The 19643-nt window shown below is 35.6% G+C and overlaps 1 protein-coding gene across 1 annotated transcript in view; it reads right to left on the reverse strand.

The window, feature by feature from the left end:
* The window catches only part of DGKB (diacylglycerol kinase beta), a 327720-nt gene that overhangs the window by 13947 nt on the left and 294130 nt on the right, over positions 1-19643 (reverse strand). Inside the window, exon 23 of the mRNA XM_057373108.1 lies at positions 116-236. Coding sequence (XP_057229091.1) covers positions 116-236 — 121 coding nt within the window. The remainder of the gene's footprint in view (positions 1-115; positions 237-19643) is intronic.

Consider the following 19643-nt stretch of genomic DNA (forward strand, 5'->3'; position numbering starts at 1 on the left):
ATAAGAAACAATAATTACACTTATGACTGTTAAACTACAAAAGAAATCAACTGGCAAYATTTAAAACTCTACAGTTTCACCACAATAGTGCAGTGTAAATWAAAGCTGCTGATACCTGATGACAACAGATGAGCACTGGGCAAGCCGCCTTCCAGCACTTTTCAGACCTGTGTATATCTGTCCCATCTCCATGGCTCCTTCCAGACCGACCACTTCCATTAGCTGGTCACTCAGATCTGCAAAAGTTGAAAAAAAGCCACATTTTTTTTCTAGATGGTATTTTGAAAGCACTCATACTGACCAACAAGAACTGCCAGAAGACAAGCTGATAATAAAAGATRTGGAGAGAGGAACTGGCAAAAGTGATCGTTCCTACGAAGAATTACAGTTTTAAGTGGGACACAACTGGGCCCTGCTGTCACATGGCTCTACAATATTGTGACCAAAATTATTCTGAAATATAATTATATYCATGATTGATTTTAATACATAAAGACTGAACAAATAGTATCATTATGTGAGAAAATAGGAGAGATTCCTTGATTTCAGTTACCTGACACACAGAGAATGAAATGTTTGCTRTTTATTGTTTTAACAGCTATTTAAAATCCATAAAGAAAATGTCAGTGCTCCAGACCCTACTGGATTCTCTTCTACACAGTACTTTCCAGACAATGGGCATAACTAAGCCTTTACATGCATGCATAATTCTTATGAGACTATTATTTTTTTTTTTTTTGCAATTGGATCAGTGTCTTAATTAGTACACAGATGCAATGCAAAAAGGAAGAAAAACACCTTATTTCAGTAACTGTCCACCCAGCCTTCCTGAACTTTGTAGTGCTTGTTTGCACTCAGTTAGATATTTTTTGTTTCACACTTCGTTTTGACTAAATAGTACTTTGGCATTAAACTTAAAAAAAATATTTAAATAAATATTAGTTTGCTTGACTTCAAGGAGCAAGGACAAATTCTGTCTAGAATTTCAGGTACAAACAGAAATCTAAACAGTAATAAGCAGTCTGTTTTGAGAAGCAACCAAGCAAGGTAATGAAATATTATCCAGAATCAACTAGGGTGTTTTGTATGTAATGTTTTATATGCTCCTGTGTAAATACATGTTGCCAAGGCCAAATGGGCAAGAAAAAGAAACATTTCTTTTCTAGCTGTATAATATGTGTGTTTTATAAATTGGCTGTTAACATCGATGTTTCCAAAAGCTACATTATTCAGTGAAGCAAAGCAATGTTAGAGTCTTTCATCACACTGAAAAAAACAAAGAGACCACATTACTTTGTATATTTTAAACCCCTCAACCTTTRATGAAGGTAAAATTTCATGCTAACAATCATATCTATGAGGCTATTCCAAAGTTTCAATGGGAGTCTTTTCTGTTCACTTCTTTGGGCCTTCAATGAAGGTAATTAACTGAAAGAAGTACTGTGATGAGGGGAAAAAAATATTAAAAGCAAATAGGATTTATGATCTGGATTATTCTGCTTYCAACTAGAAAATCTGATACTATCCAAAGCCTTCATTTTTCTTGTTATGCTTTCTTAATATTTTCTATATTCATTTTCTCATCACAGTGAAACCAGTTTCATATAATATTAATGAAGAAAAAAATAAACAATGCTCTTTCCCATTAAGGGAAAACAATAAGATAGTCAAAACTTTAAAACATACAATACAATTAATTTTAACTATACCGTTTTATAGTTTGCTTCCCTATAACACATGTAAGTCCAATTTTGTATGTCTGGCTTTCTACTGCATCTTATTTTTCTTAAAATGTTTCCTATAAGTAACTTACACTTAAACTTAACTGTGATTTAAACAAATGCTGCTTTTCTTGGTAGCCACAGAGATCTAGCTGGGAAAGCACCACACATTTTCAAAAGTTAYTGTATTATAAAAACACACAGAACGTTATAGATGTACTAAATCATTAAAAGGTTTAGCCAAAGAAAGCATCAAATTCCTATTTACTGGGCTATTAGAAAAATATTATTTTTTAAAGGGAAGAATAATTGAGAACAGATTTTTATTTCTAACAGCTCAGGCAACATGTGCAAGATTCAGAGTAGTGGCATTTGCAGAGATATATATTTGATAAATCATTTTCCAATAACTTTGAGATCAATGTCAGTAGCAGCAGGTAACTATGGGCCAAATCCTGCCCTTTGACCTACAYCACATTTCTCAAAAAATGTGGTATATTAAACACTGGAAGTTGGAACTGAACAATATTTACCAAAAAAGTTAAGCCCTTTCAAAAACGTCACATTTGCAGTGGCACGTTCCCAAAGTGGAGTTATTTTAGGCCAAATATGAATATTTTTAGAATCAAGCTTAAATTARACATAACTTCTTCAGAAGCAAAAAGAAGTAAAAAACTAAAGCAAATGTAACATGCAGTTATTGACTGCATTAGWTCACGCTCCTGCCCTTGCACGGTGCTTTTGCACGGTCATATCCATTTCAACAAATCCTTGAGATATATTGACTTTGATAAGAACTCGAGTGAAAAGKGGAAAAGGGAGTGTATCTATTTTAGTCCCACCCTTCAATGATGTTACATGAAGGTGTAAGGTGTTTGAATATAAAGAATCAAGATATCAACGAATGGATATTTCTTCTTAAAAGGTTGCCACCATAAACTCTGAAGGAGACTAAACTTTGTTAAAGGGGATCTGATCTTCTATTAAATTAAAAGATAGGAAAGGGGAAGTCATTCTTCATTCTGGTGGAAGTTTATCTCTGATTTTTCAGAAAGATTAGTGTGTGAACCTCTGCACTGCTCAACACATACCCCAAAATAATCTCGAAATAGAAGCAGGTAGTGACTACTGAGGATTCAACAAAGGAAAAAGAAAACCCAATTATAAAAAAAAATTTAGGAATTTTACAGTACTGAGTAACGGGGCTTTAAAAAGGCAGAAAGTTCAATATATGTAACTTCRTGACCATGAGGAGAAAGAGCTAACTACAGAAGTAGACTGTTATATGCACATATATAACAACTGGAAATAAATATGGTGCGTGTGTGTCTCCATGTGCATATGCTTACTTTGCTGGACTACAATYGATRCTRTCATACAGAAATGAACAYWGTGGAGTTAYTCTGGTGAGTTCTATGAAAATATCAGYTCAACGTTCAATTTACGATCATCTACATCCATAAAGTATGGAATTTTTAGTTCCAGTTTACTCAGCAATGCAGAGGAAGAAAAATAAAATACCTGGAAATGAATAAATGCATAAACAAATATGGAGCAACCTCTGTATGAAAGAAGTAAGGAGACGAATGAAGAGGAGAAAATAATAAGAGCAATGGACTAGGTGAAGAGAGTAATGTAATTCAGTATTTCTCAAAATGCAAGAACCAAKGAGTTTCATAGCACTTCTAGACAAGCAGGAAATTCTTTTTACATAATACTTAATTATGCCATGACTCTGAACTTTGAAATTACTTAAGACAAAAATGATAGATGTTCGGTAGGATATCCTAACAGAAAAGAATCATTGTAAGCTCTCTTTTGCTTTATATCTAATACAGGTTGGTTGATGTTAGAGGTTGGATACTGAGCTACACAAACTCGTGGGTTGACAGTATCACTATTATTGTTGACTTCGTACATATCTTATAAATTGTAGTGGAGAATAATGAATGCTTTGCTCACTAAATATAATTCCTCACTTAATACTTATAACATATAAGCTTATAATGTGCACTTTCCTATGACAAGTATCTCTAATGCATTTCAGACCTCATTGAGAAAGTAACTTTTTTTGATCCTCAAATTATATTCTTAAATTACAGGCTCGTGTGCATCTGTGTCTCTACCAACTRTAAAGCACAAAACTGTATCTCTTTTTAGGGATATATTACTTTCTTGTACTTCTTCTACATCCTACAGATTTTATTCTAAAGTGAAATAATTGGTGCTGCACTGATAAAATTTTCCAATGCATGTTTTACCTATTTTAACTAGTTTTACAAAGTTTAGCTTTAGGTAACTGACGGTTAAATTTTCAAGAAGAATTTCACAGCTAACAGTGAACAAAAGCAACTGTCAGATACTGAGCAGTTTTTCTTTCTGACCAGTTCACTTAGTTGCCTAAAGGAGAGCTGAAGTCTCATAGGTAAGCTATCACCGAGAGCATCTCAGTATTAGTCCATTAGGAAAGTGTTTTTTGACTGGTGCCTTGGGGTTCCTGAGTCCGTTTGTTCTACTTTGAGCTCTGTGAAAGAGCTGAAGGCTCTGGCTTGTTTTCTATGTGAATGAGCCATTAGAGTGTGTGGGAATGTTTTCACAGCACCATGTCTCTCCTGCCCTCTTCCACAAACCAAAGTACTTCACGTGTCTCCTCATATTAGCCCTGTCAGTAAACAAAGCCGGCTCTCCCAGGGGAGCTCTGCTGTCAGCAGAYGGTGACTCGAATTCGGAGGGGCATCTGACCCCTTGCACTCATTCCTGATGGAGAGATAAAGTCACTAGGGAGCTGACTGCCCATTTCTTCCCATCAGGCAGCAGAAGAAAGAGAAGTTCAAACAGAAACTTGCACAAGTGGCAGACAAAACATTGTATGTGACTATTAAGCCCTTTATAGCCCTTCCCAAGGCATGAAGAAACACACTTGGAGACTTTAAAGTTTCATAATGAGTTTACGTTATCCATTATCTTGGCATTAGCTAAATGCTTCAATGTTCGAAGTGAACACACAAGAGAAAAACACATTTGGAATTCATCTATGAAGATAAAGCAAGGAAAGCAAAATGGGTTAGGGGGWGGGTGGGAAGAAACATGTTGTGATTAGAAAAACTGATTTACATAGAGAACTTTCCTCTGTAATGGAACTGGTTTTGATGTCCAATTTATCTTTGCAATATATAAATATTGCTGTCCTGGCAAGAGATTGAATGACTCTATTATAACTTGGGGTTAGTGCACTCACTCAGGCACATTTGCATAAAAACACTGTTGGTCAGTGGTAAATCTGTCTCTGGCAGCAGTTTGTCTTCGAAGAGAAGGGGCTCCATAGCTTACTAAATGTAATCAAACCCTAGTAATCATCATGCTGGAAATTTTTTGGTTCCAGTTAAAATACTGGATAAGAATTTGAAAGCTGATATGATGCCAGAGGATCCTTGAAAAACTCCCAAGCTCAGTGCTCTGCACCACATGAATGCTTCAGTATCTTCCTAGAACACAGCATGTATTAAATCTCCAGTTACCCATTATGCAGGAATGTGAGGGTTCCATATGCAGGGATAGGGACTGTTGTAAAAAGCTAAAAATGTGTTTACTGTCACAGTATTTCCCTGATTCCAAATGAACACCTTTTTCTAAATTCCTGGTTACAAAAAATCTGTAAATCCTATGCAATCCCTGCATCCTGGGTTTTGTTATGTCTTCCTTTAGAGAAGCTACCTGAAGTAACATATGCCTCAACATTTATAATTGTTTACACAAGAGTTGTGTCTCAAGATCCAGAATATGTCAGTGCTCTGTTTTGTTACTGATTCACAGACATATACAAAAGACAATTCTCCTATCCAAGAATTAATAGACAAATAAAATAGACAAAGCATTGGGGAAAAATAATATTATTATGTCCATTTTACAAAGTTAAAATTGTACACAGACATGTTTAGGTCCTGGAAAAATATTTGCTCTCATATTCAGCTGAATATATTGTGAATAGACCCACARGAGTCATAATATTATTTCTACCACATAAAGTTAAGCACAAGAGTTTTCAGAACTGACCTGGCCAAGATCACATGTGAAGTTTGGAGCAGAGACAGGAAGTAAATCAGCAAATCATGAATTTCAACATTCTGTTATCGAAAGTCTGTTCTCCCTCTTAATGCTGGCTTCAGGGATACATATCAAGTCCTCTGTCTACACTACGTGACCCAGTTTTGAGTATTTTGTGTTGCTGAGTTTGCTTGCAAACATTAAAAATCTCAGGTGGATCCATACATCTATTTTAYGCCAGTATTGATTCTCTAACCTTTATTCTTGTCTTCATAATTTGTTTTCCTAGTTTTCAAACAAAACAAAACAAGCTAAACCTTCCTCTTAGTGTGAAGGAAGATATATCACTGGTGTAATTCCCACCCTGGAGAGATACTCCRATAGGGTGATAATAAATTAAGTGTACATTTTATATACATAAAAAAGCACAAAAATGCATACACATTTTATACCTCTGTGGACACAGACAAATGATATAMATTACCCATATTGAAGCATATGTGAGAAATTCAGTAGAATTTTGCTCCACCATCAGAATTGATGGTGCACTTAATCGCCCTAATGGGATAATGGGGTAAGATGCAAAGGTGTTAGTTTTGTCACTTAAAATGAATGCAATCAATAAAATCCTCTCCTAGCTGAATTTAGTGGTATAACTCTTACTGATTTCAGTGAAACCCAAATTTCACCCAGAATCTTATCTTGCATCAGTCCAGCACAGAGGCTGTCTCCTCACATGGAATCATTTAACAGACACARCTCAGCCTACTCCTGTGCAATGGATTTTTTTTCTGTGTGCACATTCATCTCCCAATTCTCATTAATCACAGAATGACGAGTTTCCTCCCAAAAAACAGAAGAACAAACRAGGAAGAATCAGTCTTTATAATTAAATATTTTATTAAACTTTTTAATATACACAGAAGGCCTTTGTAAAATTTTCCTTAAGTGAACTTTTTTTTTTTCCCAAGCTAATGGGGGGAAAGAGAGGAGAGTTCTTCATAGAAACTTTTTTGATTAATGGTAAAAGAAGGAAAAAAAAACTCCAACAAATACAAGTAAAAAAACCCCAAAACAACCCACCCCAGAGCATTCAAATAAAATCACTTTCAYTCAGAAACTACTCTGAAATACCAGTGTTCAGATGTTCAAAATTTGAAACAAGGGATCTCATCTTCCAGTTTGGGAGATCATTATGTATAAGTCTTTTATTGTAAAGGTGGGCAGACAAAATGTATTCTTTTTTAATGGATTTATTCTTTTAATAGTTTGAGGTAGAATTGCACTGAGCATGCTGCCGCACCAGAAAGCCCCCCATTATTTTAATCTGTATTCTTTTAAAAGTTATTTGTTCAAAAGGATTTCACTGTGTTACTCTTATACCCCCTTCATCCAAGAGAACAAAAGCTGTTCTATGAAAGGAGTCTAAACTTGGACAAACCGTAAAAAAAAAAAAAAAAAAAAANAAAAAAAAAAAAAAAAAAAAAGCAAAGTTCCTCTCTGTTTTTATCAAATTTGATTGCTGCAGCTGTTCCCAGTTTCTGTATTTTAAAAATAGCCTTATTCAGTGCCTTGTTGGCTAAAGGCCAGAGTACCATTAGAACATGCTGTACGGAAAACCTCTATTCAGTTACAGATACAGAAATATATTTAAGATCAGTGGGGGTCATCTGCWGCAAACACTTGTATGGGGAAAATGGAATTTTAATGTGCTTGGACTGCTCACCACTTTTAACAGATATTTAAGAACTTCAAACCGGATATCTTCCTATTTGTATTGGTACTATCGTATTACTGARCGTCAGGTATGATACAATATGAGCAAGTCAAGATCATTTCAACAAACAAAAATAGATCTAATTCTCAAATTACTCCTTAGTAGTTCTGGCATTCACTTTAAATGGCTCCTAGCAATATTGGATATTTGATTAGACTATAAAAACGCCACAGACCAGAAAAGAAAAATAAGATAATATTTTTGGAAATSTAGAAATCTGATCAATGAAAACCARCTTTGATTTGTACATTTCYAGGAGAACTAGTTCTAACAGGGAATAAATTTTCCCTTTYTGCAGGGTAGCAAACTCTATTAACAACATTATCCACCATTATTTATCCACCAAAGAGCTTTTTAGCCTTCAGCAAAAGAAATGTTCATTCCATTTACGTGAGTATTAAAACGCTTTGGATTAAGGTGGTAGTGACTTTGGACCATGAGTTCAGAAAACCCCAAAGATGATCTTCATTTCTCTTGCTCTTCCTGAGAACCAATTCCATTTTATTCCTCTACCACGCTAGCATTCCATGGTGTTTGGAGATCCCACCGTGCAGAGTGGATACCAGCTTGAACAACTGCCTTATTTACTTATTAACCAAGAACCTAAAACAGGAAAGTATTCTGAACACCAATGAAATGCCTCATAGATTAATTCTCATCATTTATGATGGGGCAAAATGCCTGCCTTAWATCAAAGTTATATATTTCTACTGAAACTGGGGAAGAGTCTTCAACATGGTAAAGATATCCAAGGAAGTTTGGACAGATGCTAAGAGGGAAGAAAACAGAGCAGTGAAGGCATCAATGTAGTTCAGTGAGCTTGCTGAGACTCCAAGTTTTTGGTGGCTGTTTTGCCTCCTAAGTTTCTTTGTCCTCACTCTCTCCAACCTGGGTTATTTTATTAACTAAACAGTACAATCATACTTTGGATTGCAGTTTCAGACCTTCTCTTTGTACAGAAGCAGCATCAGAAAACTGAATGAACTCAAATCTAGCGAACCCTGGGGCAGGTCTTTGGAACACTTAAGTACATCAGACAATCTTCCTAAACTTCCTGCAATCAGCAAAGTTGAAGAATCTTTGATTTAGTTTCCCACTAAACTAAATGTGTTTGGTGTTGCWTGAGGTGGCCTAGGATTTCCAGGACATTCCCAATGGCCTGACAAACCTGACAAAGGAACAACAGAAGCAGCAGATAAAAGGATGGCATCTTGAGAGGAACTCTAATGGTGTTAAGGAGTTATATATGGAGAATTGAARAAAGCTTAGTTTTCTCCTGACAGTGATTCAGAGAGAGTCCAAGAGGTTTGGTTTCCTGGAGAAGCAAATTTTCATCTGTTGCCACCAAGAGGAATTTTGGGAGACAAATGTGCACACTTGGACAAYTTATGAGTTCTGCTAAATCTACCACTCAAAATCTGTGCTGCCTTCTTTGTGGAGGCTAAGGCCTGAAGAAGGGGATACACTCTAYTTACTGTTTGATGGGCAGTAATCTGCTTGCTGCCTCCAGGACTGAGCTCCAAGTATGAGAGCAGATTTTCCCAGGACTTTTCCTTGCATTTATTCTTCTCTCATTAGTTGTCATTGTAKGATTTGGTCTCTGCTACCTAATCTAGTTATATACAGACAATTGCCATTGTTTTTCTTCCCATATGAACTACACACATTGATAAATATTCAGTGGTTTTTTTCTGCTACCAGTTTATAAGAAGACAGATTTGGGRTACACTCAAACCTTTCTTATTGGAGAAAGCAAACAGGAAAGTTACCTCTAATAGTGCTGCAAGAAAATGTCWTTGATGTTCTTTACATGGAATGACATTGCAAAGGACCACAAAGAAAGCAAAAATAAATTTATTATACCTTTCAATACTTTAAGTATTAATTACTGACATAAAGCTATTTTTCAATATATTTTCTCAACAGTTATTTACAACACATATAGGAAGAAAAGGTATTTCCATAACCATTTCTTCTCAAGGACAAAAAGACCAAAGTCAACCACAAGTATCAGAGTAGCAGGACTCAAGTTATTTTTAGTGATCTAGTCCTGAAYAATATCTGACAGAAAAAACAACTATTTCACGCCAAACAAGACTCCTCACAAGCAAAATTGGATCTGGTTACAATTCTTTTTATATTTTATTCTGCCACAAAAGGAAAGCCACAATGTGTCACTGAAAAATGATCTGAGCACACACAATTCCGTTGTAACATCACTCTGATTTTTCAGGTATCTGAGAAAGACAGAAGCAAAGTCCTTGCCCAGAGGTAACTCCTTTTACAATCCTGGGCTGAAAAGCTATAGTGAAATGTGGAGCCTTACTGAATTTGTCTTTAGAGGGATTTGACATGGTAAGAAAAAAAGATTTTCAAGGATTCCAATGCAAAATAGGAGACCTATAAAACTAACAAAATTATTCTCATCTTATTTTGCCTTTTTTTTTTTCACTCTCAGTTTTTCTCAGAATGATGAATGGTAAGAGAAAACACACAAGAAACGGATAGGGAGATTAGAGTTGTCTCTGAGACAAATTTTTGAAGTACCTTAATGTTGGTGTCTGCCCAACAAACTGAGCATGAATATTCAGTGATATCCGGAGGACTACATGCATGTTTCAAGCATGCAAGACTGTTAGGTGCTCTGTTTATACAGGCCTATTGCTATGGTAACTATTTTATGGTACATGCTTTCAGAATACTAATTACAAAGCAATATAAATAAGGTTGTGTACAACAGCAAGTTCACATTTACATACTTCAAGCATCTGAAAATTCAGCATTACATGTATAATATGATGAAAAATATTTTTTCAAAATCGATCATTATTATAATTCATGCATTGTAACGTTAGCTTCATTTTCTTTTCCACAACATTACTTTGCACTAGGATCAGCAGCACAAGGGCAATGCAGTATACTGAGTGAATTGAAGAAAGCAAAAGATGCAGGTGCACTAATAAATGGGTGGCCTTTGGAGTACAGTATTTATGTGTGCTGTGCCGAGCTAAACAGAAACCTAAATGTTGCACATAAGAAGTGGTACAACAAGAACATCTGTGTTGGGGAACTGAACTGGCATGGCTCACACCTCCAGTGCCAGGTGCAAAGGACATTTCAGTACAGCTTGAGTGATTTTGACTGTTAGCATCTGTACATATCACATTATCTCTTCTTTTCCCTCGATATTCCACTAGAGTATTTGTATTATACATCTGGCTTTAGATTCCAGCATAGCAAAAGACAGGTTTTAATCCTTCAATTCCTGGATCTTAGCCACAGATCTTTTTTTTTTTTTTTTCATTTGGGTCTTGCTTTTCATAGAAGCATAAAGCCAAGCCAGAGTCACTAGCAAATTCTAAATGTATGGTTGAGAAAAATGAGCATTTTTCCCCAGGAAAGAAAGAACCATTAAAGGAAGAACTGTACCTTTGATCTATTTAAAGTTGATCAAATGCCTGTAGAAAAAGCTTTTCCTCTCCAAAATATTAAAGTTGGATTGAAACTTCAAATTTCAACATCTATTCTTCTGGGAAATTCTAGATTTTTATGTAAAGTCACTTTTTAAAAACCAATACTCAAAACAGTATGAAAATTTTTATTTCAGATGACATATCTGATTCATAGAAATATTGATAATATTTGATAGAAGACTGAAAATGAACAAATGAGACAGCTGATTGWAATGATTGGTAGGAAATGCAGAACTTGTTACTTGTGAGGTATTCATTGAAGTTCAAATCTAATAACTTTTGAAATATTTGAGATTCCAACCGAGTCCATTGAGACCATGACCTACTATGTTAAGTGGCTCAGGCTCAATCTTTTATTTTTTAATTAGGCAAAGATTTTAGGAATCAATTGTTGTTTAAAGCTGAAAACCTATAAAAACTACCAGTGGAAATGTTAGTTCAGCTAGAAGTCAATGGCCTGTTCACCATGACACCAACGAAAACCGAAATTATTCCCAAGAAAGGATTGTGAAGAGAGGGGAAAAAACAGCAAAAAAGTTTAAAAAAATGTATAAGAATAGTGCTTGTATTCTGAGAGAATCTGCTCATGTTGGTGCACTTTTAATGAGTCTGAACCACAGCTCTCTGGTTTTTATTTGTCCAGCATAAACCCTACACTTCCATTCAAGAAAGGAACACAATACTGTCAGTAGTAAAACAGGACATAATGAGCTTTGAACAAATTTCTCAAAAAAACTGTTTCTTTCTCTTGGCAATTCCAAATCACCTCCTTGCATCCCCAGCCACCATTAAAACCTCTTGAACATGTATAATAAATAATCTAAAAAGGGAAAGGACAAATTATTTAAGTCTACATTTCCCTGGGAATTGGGAGTTTTTTTCACCACATTGTAAATTATCTTTCCTAACTTCTAATAAGGTGCGACAAAAATGCAATAAATACAAATAAATCCACAGGGAAGAGTTGCAAGAAAAAAAAAAAAACATTACAAAAGCTTGATGGAAAAACACATAAAAAAGAAAAAGCTMTAACAAATTTGCAATCCCTAGTCACTCATCTTTTCTTGTTACTTCAGTTCTAACGCCAAATTCCTTCATTATTTTTTGACCTGATAWGAAACACCATCTGGCAAAAGCATGTTGCAATTTTAAATAAATGAAATAATTGGATGGTYGCTTTAAAATATCTCTGATAAATAAGTACTATCATACATTAGCKAAACTCACTTCATTGCATTTCTGAGCTGTGATGCTGTGCTGTGACTTTCTGTCTGCCTAGAGGACCTGGGGGTCCCAAGCAGTCTCGCATTTAGTGTTAGACTGTCATCAGCCTGATGAGCTTCCACAGTCACAAAATATCAGATGCATATGTCCATATGCTTCATTTGTATTTCTTGTATGCATTATTATAGTTCTTATTGCTACTAATGTTAGACAAGGGTAGCACCACAGACTCATCAGAATCATTGCCCCGAGGATGAGATCAGTGCCTGAGGGTCCTGATGGATCTGCAGCAACAGATTATGAACCATATGGCTGATGTGGTTATCTTGTAATAAACCAAATGGCCCTGGGTATCCAGGAGCCATTTCAAAAGTGGATCAGATGTCACCATCGTAAGATATCTCAATCACACTTTGAAATRTCTTCAGAATGATTTTGGCCAGCCAGTTACTTTCAATCTACTAGCACAAACGTTTTAAAGTCTGAGGAGATCATCCTGTTGCTAGAGTCCTAAAGATGTATTTCTGTGTCACACAAACCCTTTCACTAGTCTGGGGGATCTTCTGCAGAGGGCCCACCTCCCTAGGCACACATCATGGGAGGAATCAGGACAGAAGAGACAGAGAAGTCATTGATTAATTGGATATGTGCTATTACATTGCTCCTTGACAAATTATGACAAGCATGGGGTAACAGCAAAAAATAAAATATTTGTTAGTGATGAAAACGGTGTACAAAACAGCAGTTGGTYGGGAGCAAACATTTTGCAGCTATAAAGACCCAGCTGCTTTGGCTGACTGAAATGAAAAAGGAACAATGCTTTAGGGGTTGTGAAAGAAGATCTCACTGCTGATGGACTATATAGAGAAAAAGACTTATGTTTCAAGCATTAGTACTCATAGTCCTTTTTTCGTAACATATCTRATTTCTTTGAGTCAAGAATCCTAGGTAAGTATGGCATGCACTAAATAAAAACGTTCACAGCTGTTGAAACCAGTTTGTTCTGTATGCCTGCTTTTTCTTTCATTAAATATTCATTTATTGATATTAGACTTATGAAAAATTTAGCATGATTTTAATCTTCCCCTATATGAATAGGAGAAATTAAAGGAAAAGTGAGTTAGTCCAGGTTTACAGGTATGTGTGACACAAATTGTGACATTTCCAGGAAATGACAACCAAATCAGGAACCTAGGAGAAAAAAATGTCGAGTGCATCACCTAAATATTTAACTACAATATCAGCTTATGTTAATCATATTTCAAGAGTTGGGTTAAACACGCTGTAATTGTGCCATCAACCCACATGAATCAAACCTTTATTTAATAACTGCAAGAGCTGCCATTTGCTACTTTTAAGATATCCAATTTCTCACGGCCTGTACTCGATAATGGTCACTAGAGTTACAAAATGCTAAAAATAACAATGTTTTTGAAAATCTTGTTTGAGTTCTTACTGCAGAAGCTGAAACATCTGTAACAGTATGGCAGTTTCCAGCTTCTTGCAAATTCTGGCAATGTTCATGTAAAAAGGCTTCAAAAGTACAAGTAAAAACATTAGTGTTTTGACTACTTGCAGGAAACTGGTATGTATACAATTAATATAAAGGGAACTGCCAAGTCAATCTGAGCTTGAAATTCAGGGGCTTGTGTTATTTTTATTTTATTTATTTTTGAATTTGTAAAAATCCCCAAGCTGTTGCAAAATCTAATACCAAGTGAACATTCCAGGTACTCYATTTTAATTAATAGAAACATATTGTTGAATTCAACAGATACAGAAAATAATAAACAAGCAAGAGCAGAAGCATCCTTATACAGTTAACATATGAAAAAAGCCYCAAGATTCCTCATCCTGATTCATGSAAGGAAAAAATCAAACAAAATCAAACTCTAAAAACAAGTGTTCTCTCAAAAGCAAGCATAAAGAAAGTTCAACAAAAGTTTGACTCAGCCCATATTCAAATATAATGAGAACTGGACCCAGTCCTAAATCTCTTGAATAAAGGGAAAAGTATCCTCTCAGAACAAAATAAAATTAATCAATGCTATTGTGGCTATGGCATGAAAACTAAACAAAAACAAAGAGGAAGATAAAAGGAAAGCAGCGACGGACAACAGAGTTAATGGCTAAGTTTTGAGATATTTTTTCTCCATCATATGCCTTCTTCCAAAATATCCTGGAATATGACATTGCCATTGCTAATTCCTTGTGCTTAAACAGTTCCTTGTATCATCAAAGCACAGTATACACGCTGAAGTTCATGGCACTCACCATGGAAAAGAAAATGTACAACACTATATAAAGTCCAGAAAACTGTGGCCTTTGCAAGAGGACTGAATTAAGGCTAGACTGCCTAAATCTTGGCCCTTTCTATGTTTTCATTTCTAACTCTGTAGCCTTTATTGTTCTTTTAACTTACTTTTTATGTGTACATAAAACTTAAAACCAGTAAATTCAGAGAACTTTCCACAGGCATGTACAAGAAATTTTAATGTAATTTTTATTCTTATCTAATCTTACTACTTGTAATTTCTTTTCAAATAAATTTTTCGTCTTTTAACTGGAAAAGGCTGTTGTTTAGAAATTTAGCTAAAGCGTTATGAAACTGAAATTATCCCACTGCAGATTTTCCTTCTGCAGTATTTCAGCTGTAAAGGCTAAGACAGACTACCTAGTGCTTTTCCTATTTCACAAACTAGAACCACATTTTGATGTTGTATCATASGAATCATGACTACTTCTAATAATATGAAGTATAGATCTTTATTTGGGATMTGCTCCAAAGCCTGCCAGTTTTGTGGGAATAAAATAACCACCATGTGTCTGGTATCTTAACATCCTAAACGGATGYAATATCAGATGAGTTGTGTAAGAGATTATCACTTAAACACTTTATTTTTATCCATGTATTAATCACAGAGCAACAAAGGCACAGGGAAAAAAAGTCAGGGATTTCGAATTTCATTCAGCTCATCCACAGAACTCCTATGTTACTTTATGAAAGCCACCACATCTCATTTACCAGGTTGGTTCAATTGCATCTATTGAATTAAAAGAACTATTAAGAGTTGCTATACATCTGGATTCTTCCAGATCTTGTGGGAACGGGAAAACCTTACTTTATATACATTCTCACAAAATTTTTCATACTCTGGTTTCACATGTGAAATCAATGMTCAGTCATGATCACCAACAAAACACTGAGCACACTGTGAGCTTTCCAGGGCATGGTTYGCATTTTTTGTTTGCTCCCTGCAACTCCACTATCTGATTAGGCTCCTTAGGAGGTACTGGAATATACATAAATAATAAGCAAGAGGAGACAATTAAAAAAAATAATAATTGCTACTATTAATCTGTGAGATTAAGATGTAAACTACCCACTTTGCATTGCACTGCTGAGTCCCCAGGGAGGTTTGGCAAGCAGAGTGTGCGCACTACGCCCTGTCACTGAACAGCACTGCCTCCCCAGCTCAACACAAATTCCACCCCAGTGCASAGTGATGATTTATTTTGTGTTTTCCTTGGCTAACTTGAGAAGTGTTCCTCTCTTCAGGTCAGTCATTCAGCCTTCCTGCTGATGTCAGCTTACTGTTCACGACTATTTTTTCCATTCACGGGGGTTTCAATAGGCATGAATGAGGACAGTTATGAAGGAAATCCACAGGGTAACAGAAAACCTTGGAACTCAGTTATCAATTGGGCATCCAGGCTTCACATCTTGTTCAARCCCACTAGCTCTTGCTCATTTGAACAATGCCAATGATCTCTTTCTAGGCTGACCATCATAAAGCCACTTGTGCACAGTAGCGTGGCTTTTCTCTGAGCTGGTGAGTGTGCCTGCAGCTCAATAGGACTATTCACATGAACAGATGTTACTCRATGTGAACACTGGTTGCAGAATTAAGCCTGTCCTTGCTCTTCCTCTTGCTACAAACATCAGCTGCTCAGACATCCAGGCTCTTTTTTTTTACATGGCTTTTTGCCACACACAAAGCATGCAAAATGGCAACTTCTGTAATTAAAAAATAAATAAAAAAATCCCCCGATATTTCATTAGCATTCATATAAACCAATGTTTATATACTTCTCCATAGAGTTTCTTGTTGGGATGATGATAAGAAATTAAAGTCCATTTAGTTGTGGGATGATGATAAGAAATTAAAGTCCATTTAGTTGTTTGGCATAGTATTTTGTTGCTTTCACATATAAAGAGAAACCTCTATCTTTCATTTGAAAATATATACTTGAATAGATATGGAAGGATGTCAGACCAATATTGAATTTTTATTTTCATACCGTGGAAAAAAAAAAAAGTTGATGAGTCTACAGATTATGTTTGGCTTGAAATAATTTTTTTTTTCATCCCAACACAATTTTGTCTACACCCAACTAAATAAATATTTTAGAAGTATGTAAAAACAGCCTTAGGTATGGGAAAAAGCTTCTAAGATTTATTAGACAAACACATAACTGTAATGTGTATAAAATTTTAACATTAAATATCTCATGATATTTCTTAATGGAACTATCCTTCTCAATTTTAACCAAATTCTGACTGTTAATCTAAATCCACTTTTGGTGTAAGAAAGATGCTTCAGCTTAAGATCTGAACTTATGGGTGTTAACATTTGCTTGTGGAAATAAATCACAAATTTGAAAATGGACAATAATGCTTTCCAAACTTCTTATTTAAAAACTGAAGGCATYTTACTTAGCTCTTTACTTTTGGGTGATGGCCAAAAGCGATCATTGATATTAGTATCCTTTTGAACATTTGTATTTTTAAATCTCTCCAAATTGATCCTGTGCTGAAAGCACAGCTGAGGCTCACAAATAAGTTCRAAAAGGTATAAAAAGATCCTTTGAAAATGAAAAAGTAAAATACCTGAAAAAAGCAAGCTTCACAAGTAGCAACCATACAACCAAGTWTAAAGATCAAATCAAGCTTGTGGGGCTTGTTTTTGTTTGTGTAGTTTTTCCTTTTCTGTGTTATATAAAAAACTTCAGTTATTTTTCTTTGTTGCAAACTGTGAACCCAGTAGCCTAGGAATAAAGATCTGGGAGGAAAACTTTAAGGGAAATACATTTCAGATACAGCTGGACCAGGTGGTCCAATCTGCCAGTTCACAACTAATTGGCAAACCATTTGCTCTTCTTCAGACCCCTGCTACATCACCTGTTCTAATGCCTTGTCAGAGTTATGGCAAGTGGATCCACAATCTATTCTGACAGTTATTTAAGAACCCTTGACTGAACATCAGCTGTCCCTGCTGATTTGTGTATATATTYAGGGTTTTTTAGCTATTCTCTTATTTCTATATCACTCASTTCAAATTATTTTCATTAAGYGTTAACTTGCTYTCTTTTATGTTYAYATACTGAAAAAGAAGACAAACCTTAAGACAGGGTGAGGAAGGRGAAGAAAAAATGCCTGCAAACCCCTCAAAACAATGATGAGTATTTCMAAAAACCTGSAGGTTCCCTGCGTCTTCTTGGTGAGTACCAAAACATGCTAAATGGATGCACATGCATGGTTATCCCACCTAACAGAGAAAAGCAATTATTCCTCTTTAGCAGGTACAGCCACATTTGTCAACAAATGAAGGAATTTGGAGCACCCTTCCCTTCTCCTTCCATGCCCCCAAATTACTCTCAAGAGAAATAAACAGAAGAGTAGCAATACTTTCTTAAGTACCAKACATGCAACTGTAGCCATAATTTAGCCACAAAAACAGGCCAAAAAGATTCAGAAGGAAAAATCAACTTCTCCCAATCCAGACACTTAATATCAATGACTATCTCCTATGGTAAAGCATACRTCACCTTTGTTTTTAATCTTCTATTTAGATCAGATTTCTCATATCATCAGCTTTCACTTCTGGAAAGTGTAAGTATCTTTTGGGCAAGTAACTTCTCTTAGCCAAATCTGTAACATATATTTACTAGTCTTTTCCTTTTTTTTTTTTCCTATTTCTTCTTAATTCCTTCATTCTCTCAGCTTATGGAGAACCATGCCTGTACTCCTAGTACCAGAACTGCCATCTGTTGTGCCTTTATTATTGTATCACTCATTCTCTGCCATCTTCCATGTCCTGCCACCTCTTACTAACACTCCTTACTGGATACTGGCATGCTGATTCTTTGAATGTCACAGCATCTCCTTTTAAAATGCAGTATGCTTTCATTTTTTACTGGTTTGCTTGTTTATTCACTATTGTCACAGGTTGCAATGCACTGCATCTAAATGCCAGCACCTCTGTTCAGGGGATGCTGAAGGAGGAAGGARTTGAGCAGACCCAACCCTTCTACAGACACACAGCCAAACTCCCTGGCTCATCAAGAGAGAGACCTAATTCCATTAAATCTCTCTGGAAGTCCCAGCTGTTATCTGAACCCAAACAAGAAGGTAGCTGCAGGCAACTGAGCAGTGCCCAATGCATTTCATTGCCTGGAAAGTTTACACAGTGCTACAAGTTAAAAGTACTCGACCTTTCTCAGTGGTTTAGATGGATTTTGGGCATTTCAATCACAAGTTAAGCTGTATTTAGATTCATGTGATACCCATCTATTCATTAATATTAATATTTTCATATTAAAATGGATTACACTGTTTTGTTTGGACCATATTCTCCTACTGGTCTTASCAAATGCAACAATGTTCTTAAATGTTATGCCTAACTTCTTGAAAGTCAAAATTTATCTTGAAAATGTACAGTTCSTAAATTAAATGCAATTAAATTATTGAAGTTTACACTTTTACAAATTGAACACTAAGATGTGATTTAAAATATGTTGTTTGTCCTTGCACCTCCTGAATGCCATGTTTTGGCTTAGGGAATTTCTGTAGCGAGATTATGAACTCGTGGTAGAGTGATGAAACCCCGAATTGTTCTGTAACAGTGACAGTATAATASTCTACTGAACTGAAGGAACACTGCGTCTCATGCTGGAAACCAGCCCACACCTTCAGCAAATTCTGAATGAAAACAATAAATTATATTGATCCAAGGGACACAAAGAGTCATTCTGGAGAACAGTATCTAATGGTAATAGGAAGCAAACYATTTTTGATGCCATTTCAAAGCAGCAACATAGAAATTACATGGTTTATGCTGCTCCTGTGTGCGATATCTACTAATACATATTGGTGCTTTGGGTCCAATAAGAACTAAAGTTCTATCTCAGTGCATGCTATGTGAGCATCAAATCTTTCTCTCCCCAAATTGATCTGCATCATGTGCACAGACAAAAAGACCACATGTAAAAAATAAAATATGCATAAAATACCTATAATAAATAAATAAAATAAATCAGTAAGACCCACAGCACTATATTCCAAACTACAGTGTACAGACCTCTCSTTCCAGAGAACAGACATTTTATAGGGATGGGACCCTG

This window comes from Malurus melanocephalus, unplaced genomic scaffold, assembly GCF_030028575.1.
Source record: "Malurus melanocephalus ecotype Western Australia unplaced genomic scaffold, MMel_1.1 scaffold_185, whole genome shotgun sequence".
Lineage (NCBI taxonomy): Eukaryota > Metazoa > Chordata > Aves > Passeriformes > Maluridae > Malurus > Malurus melanocephalus.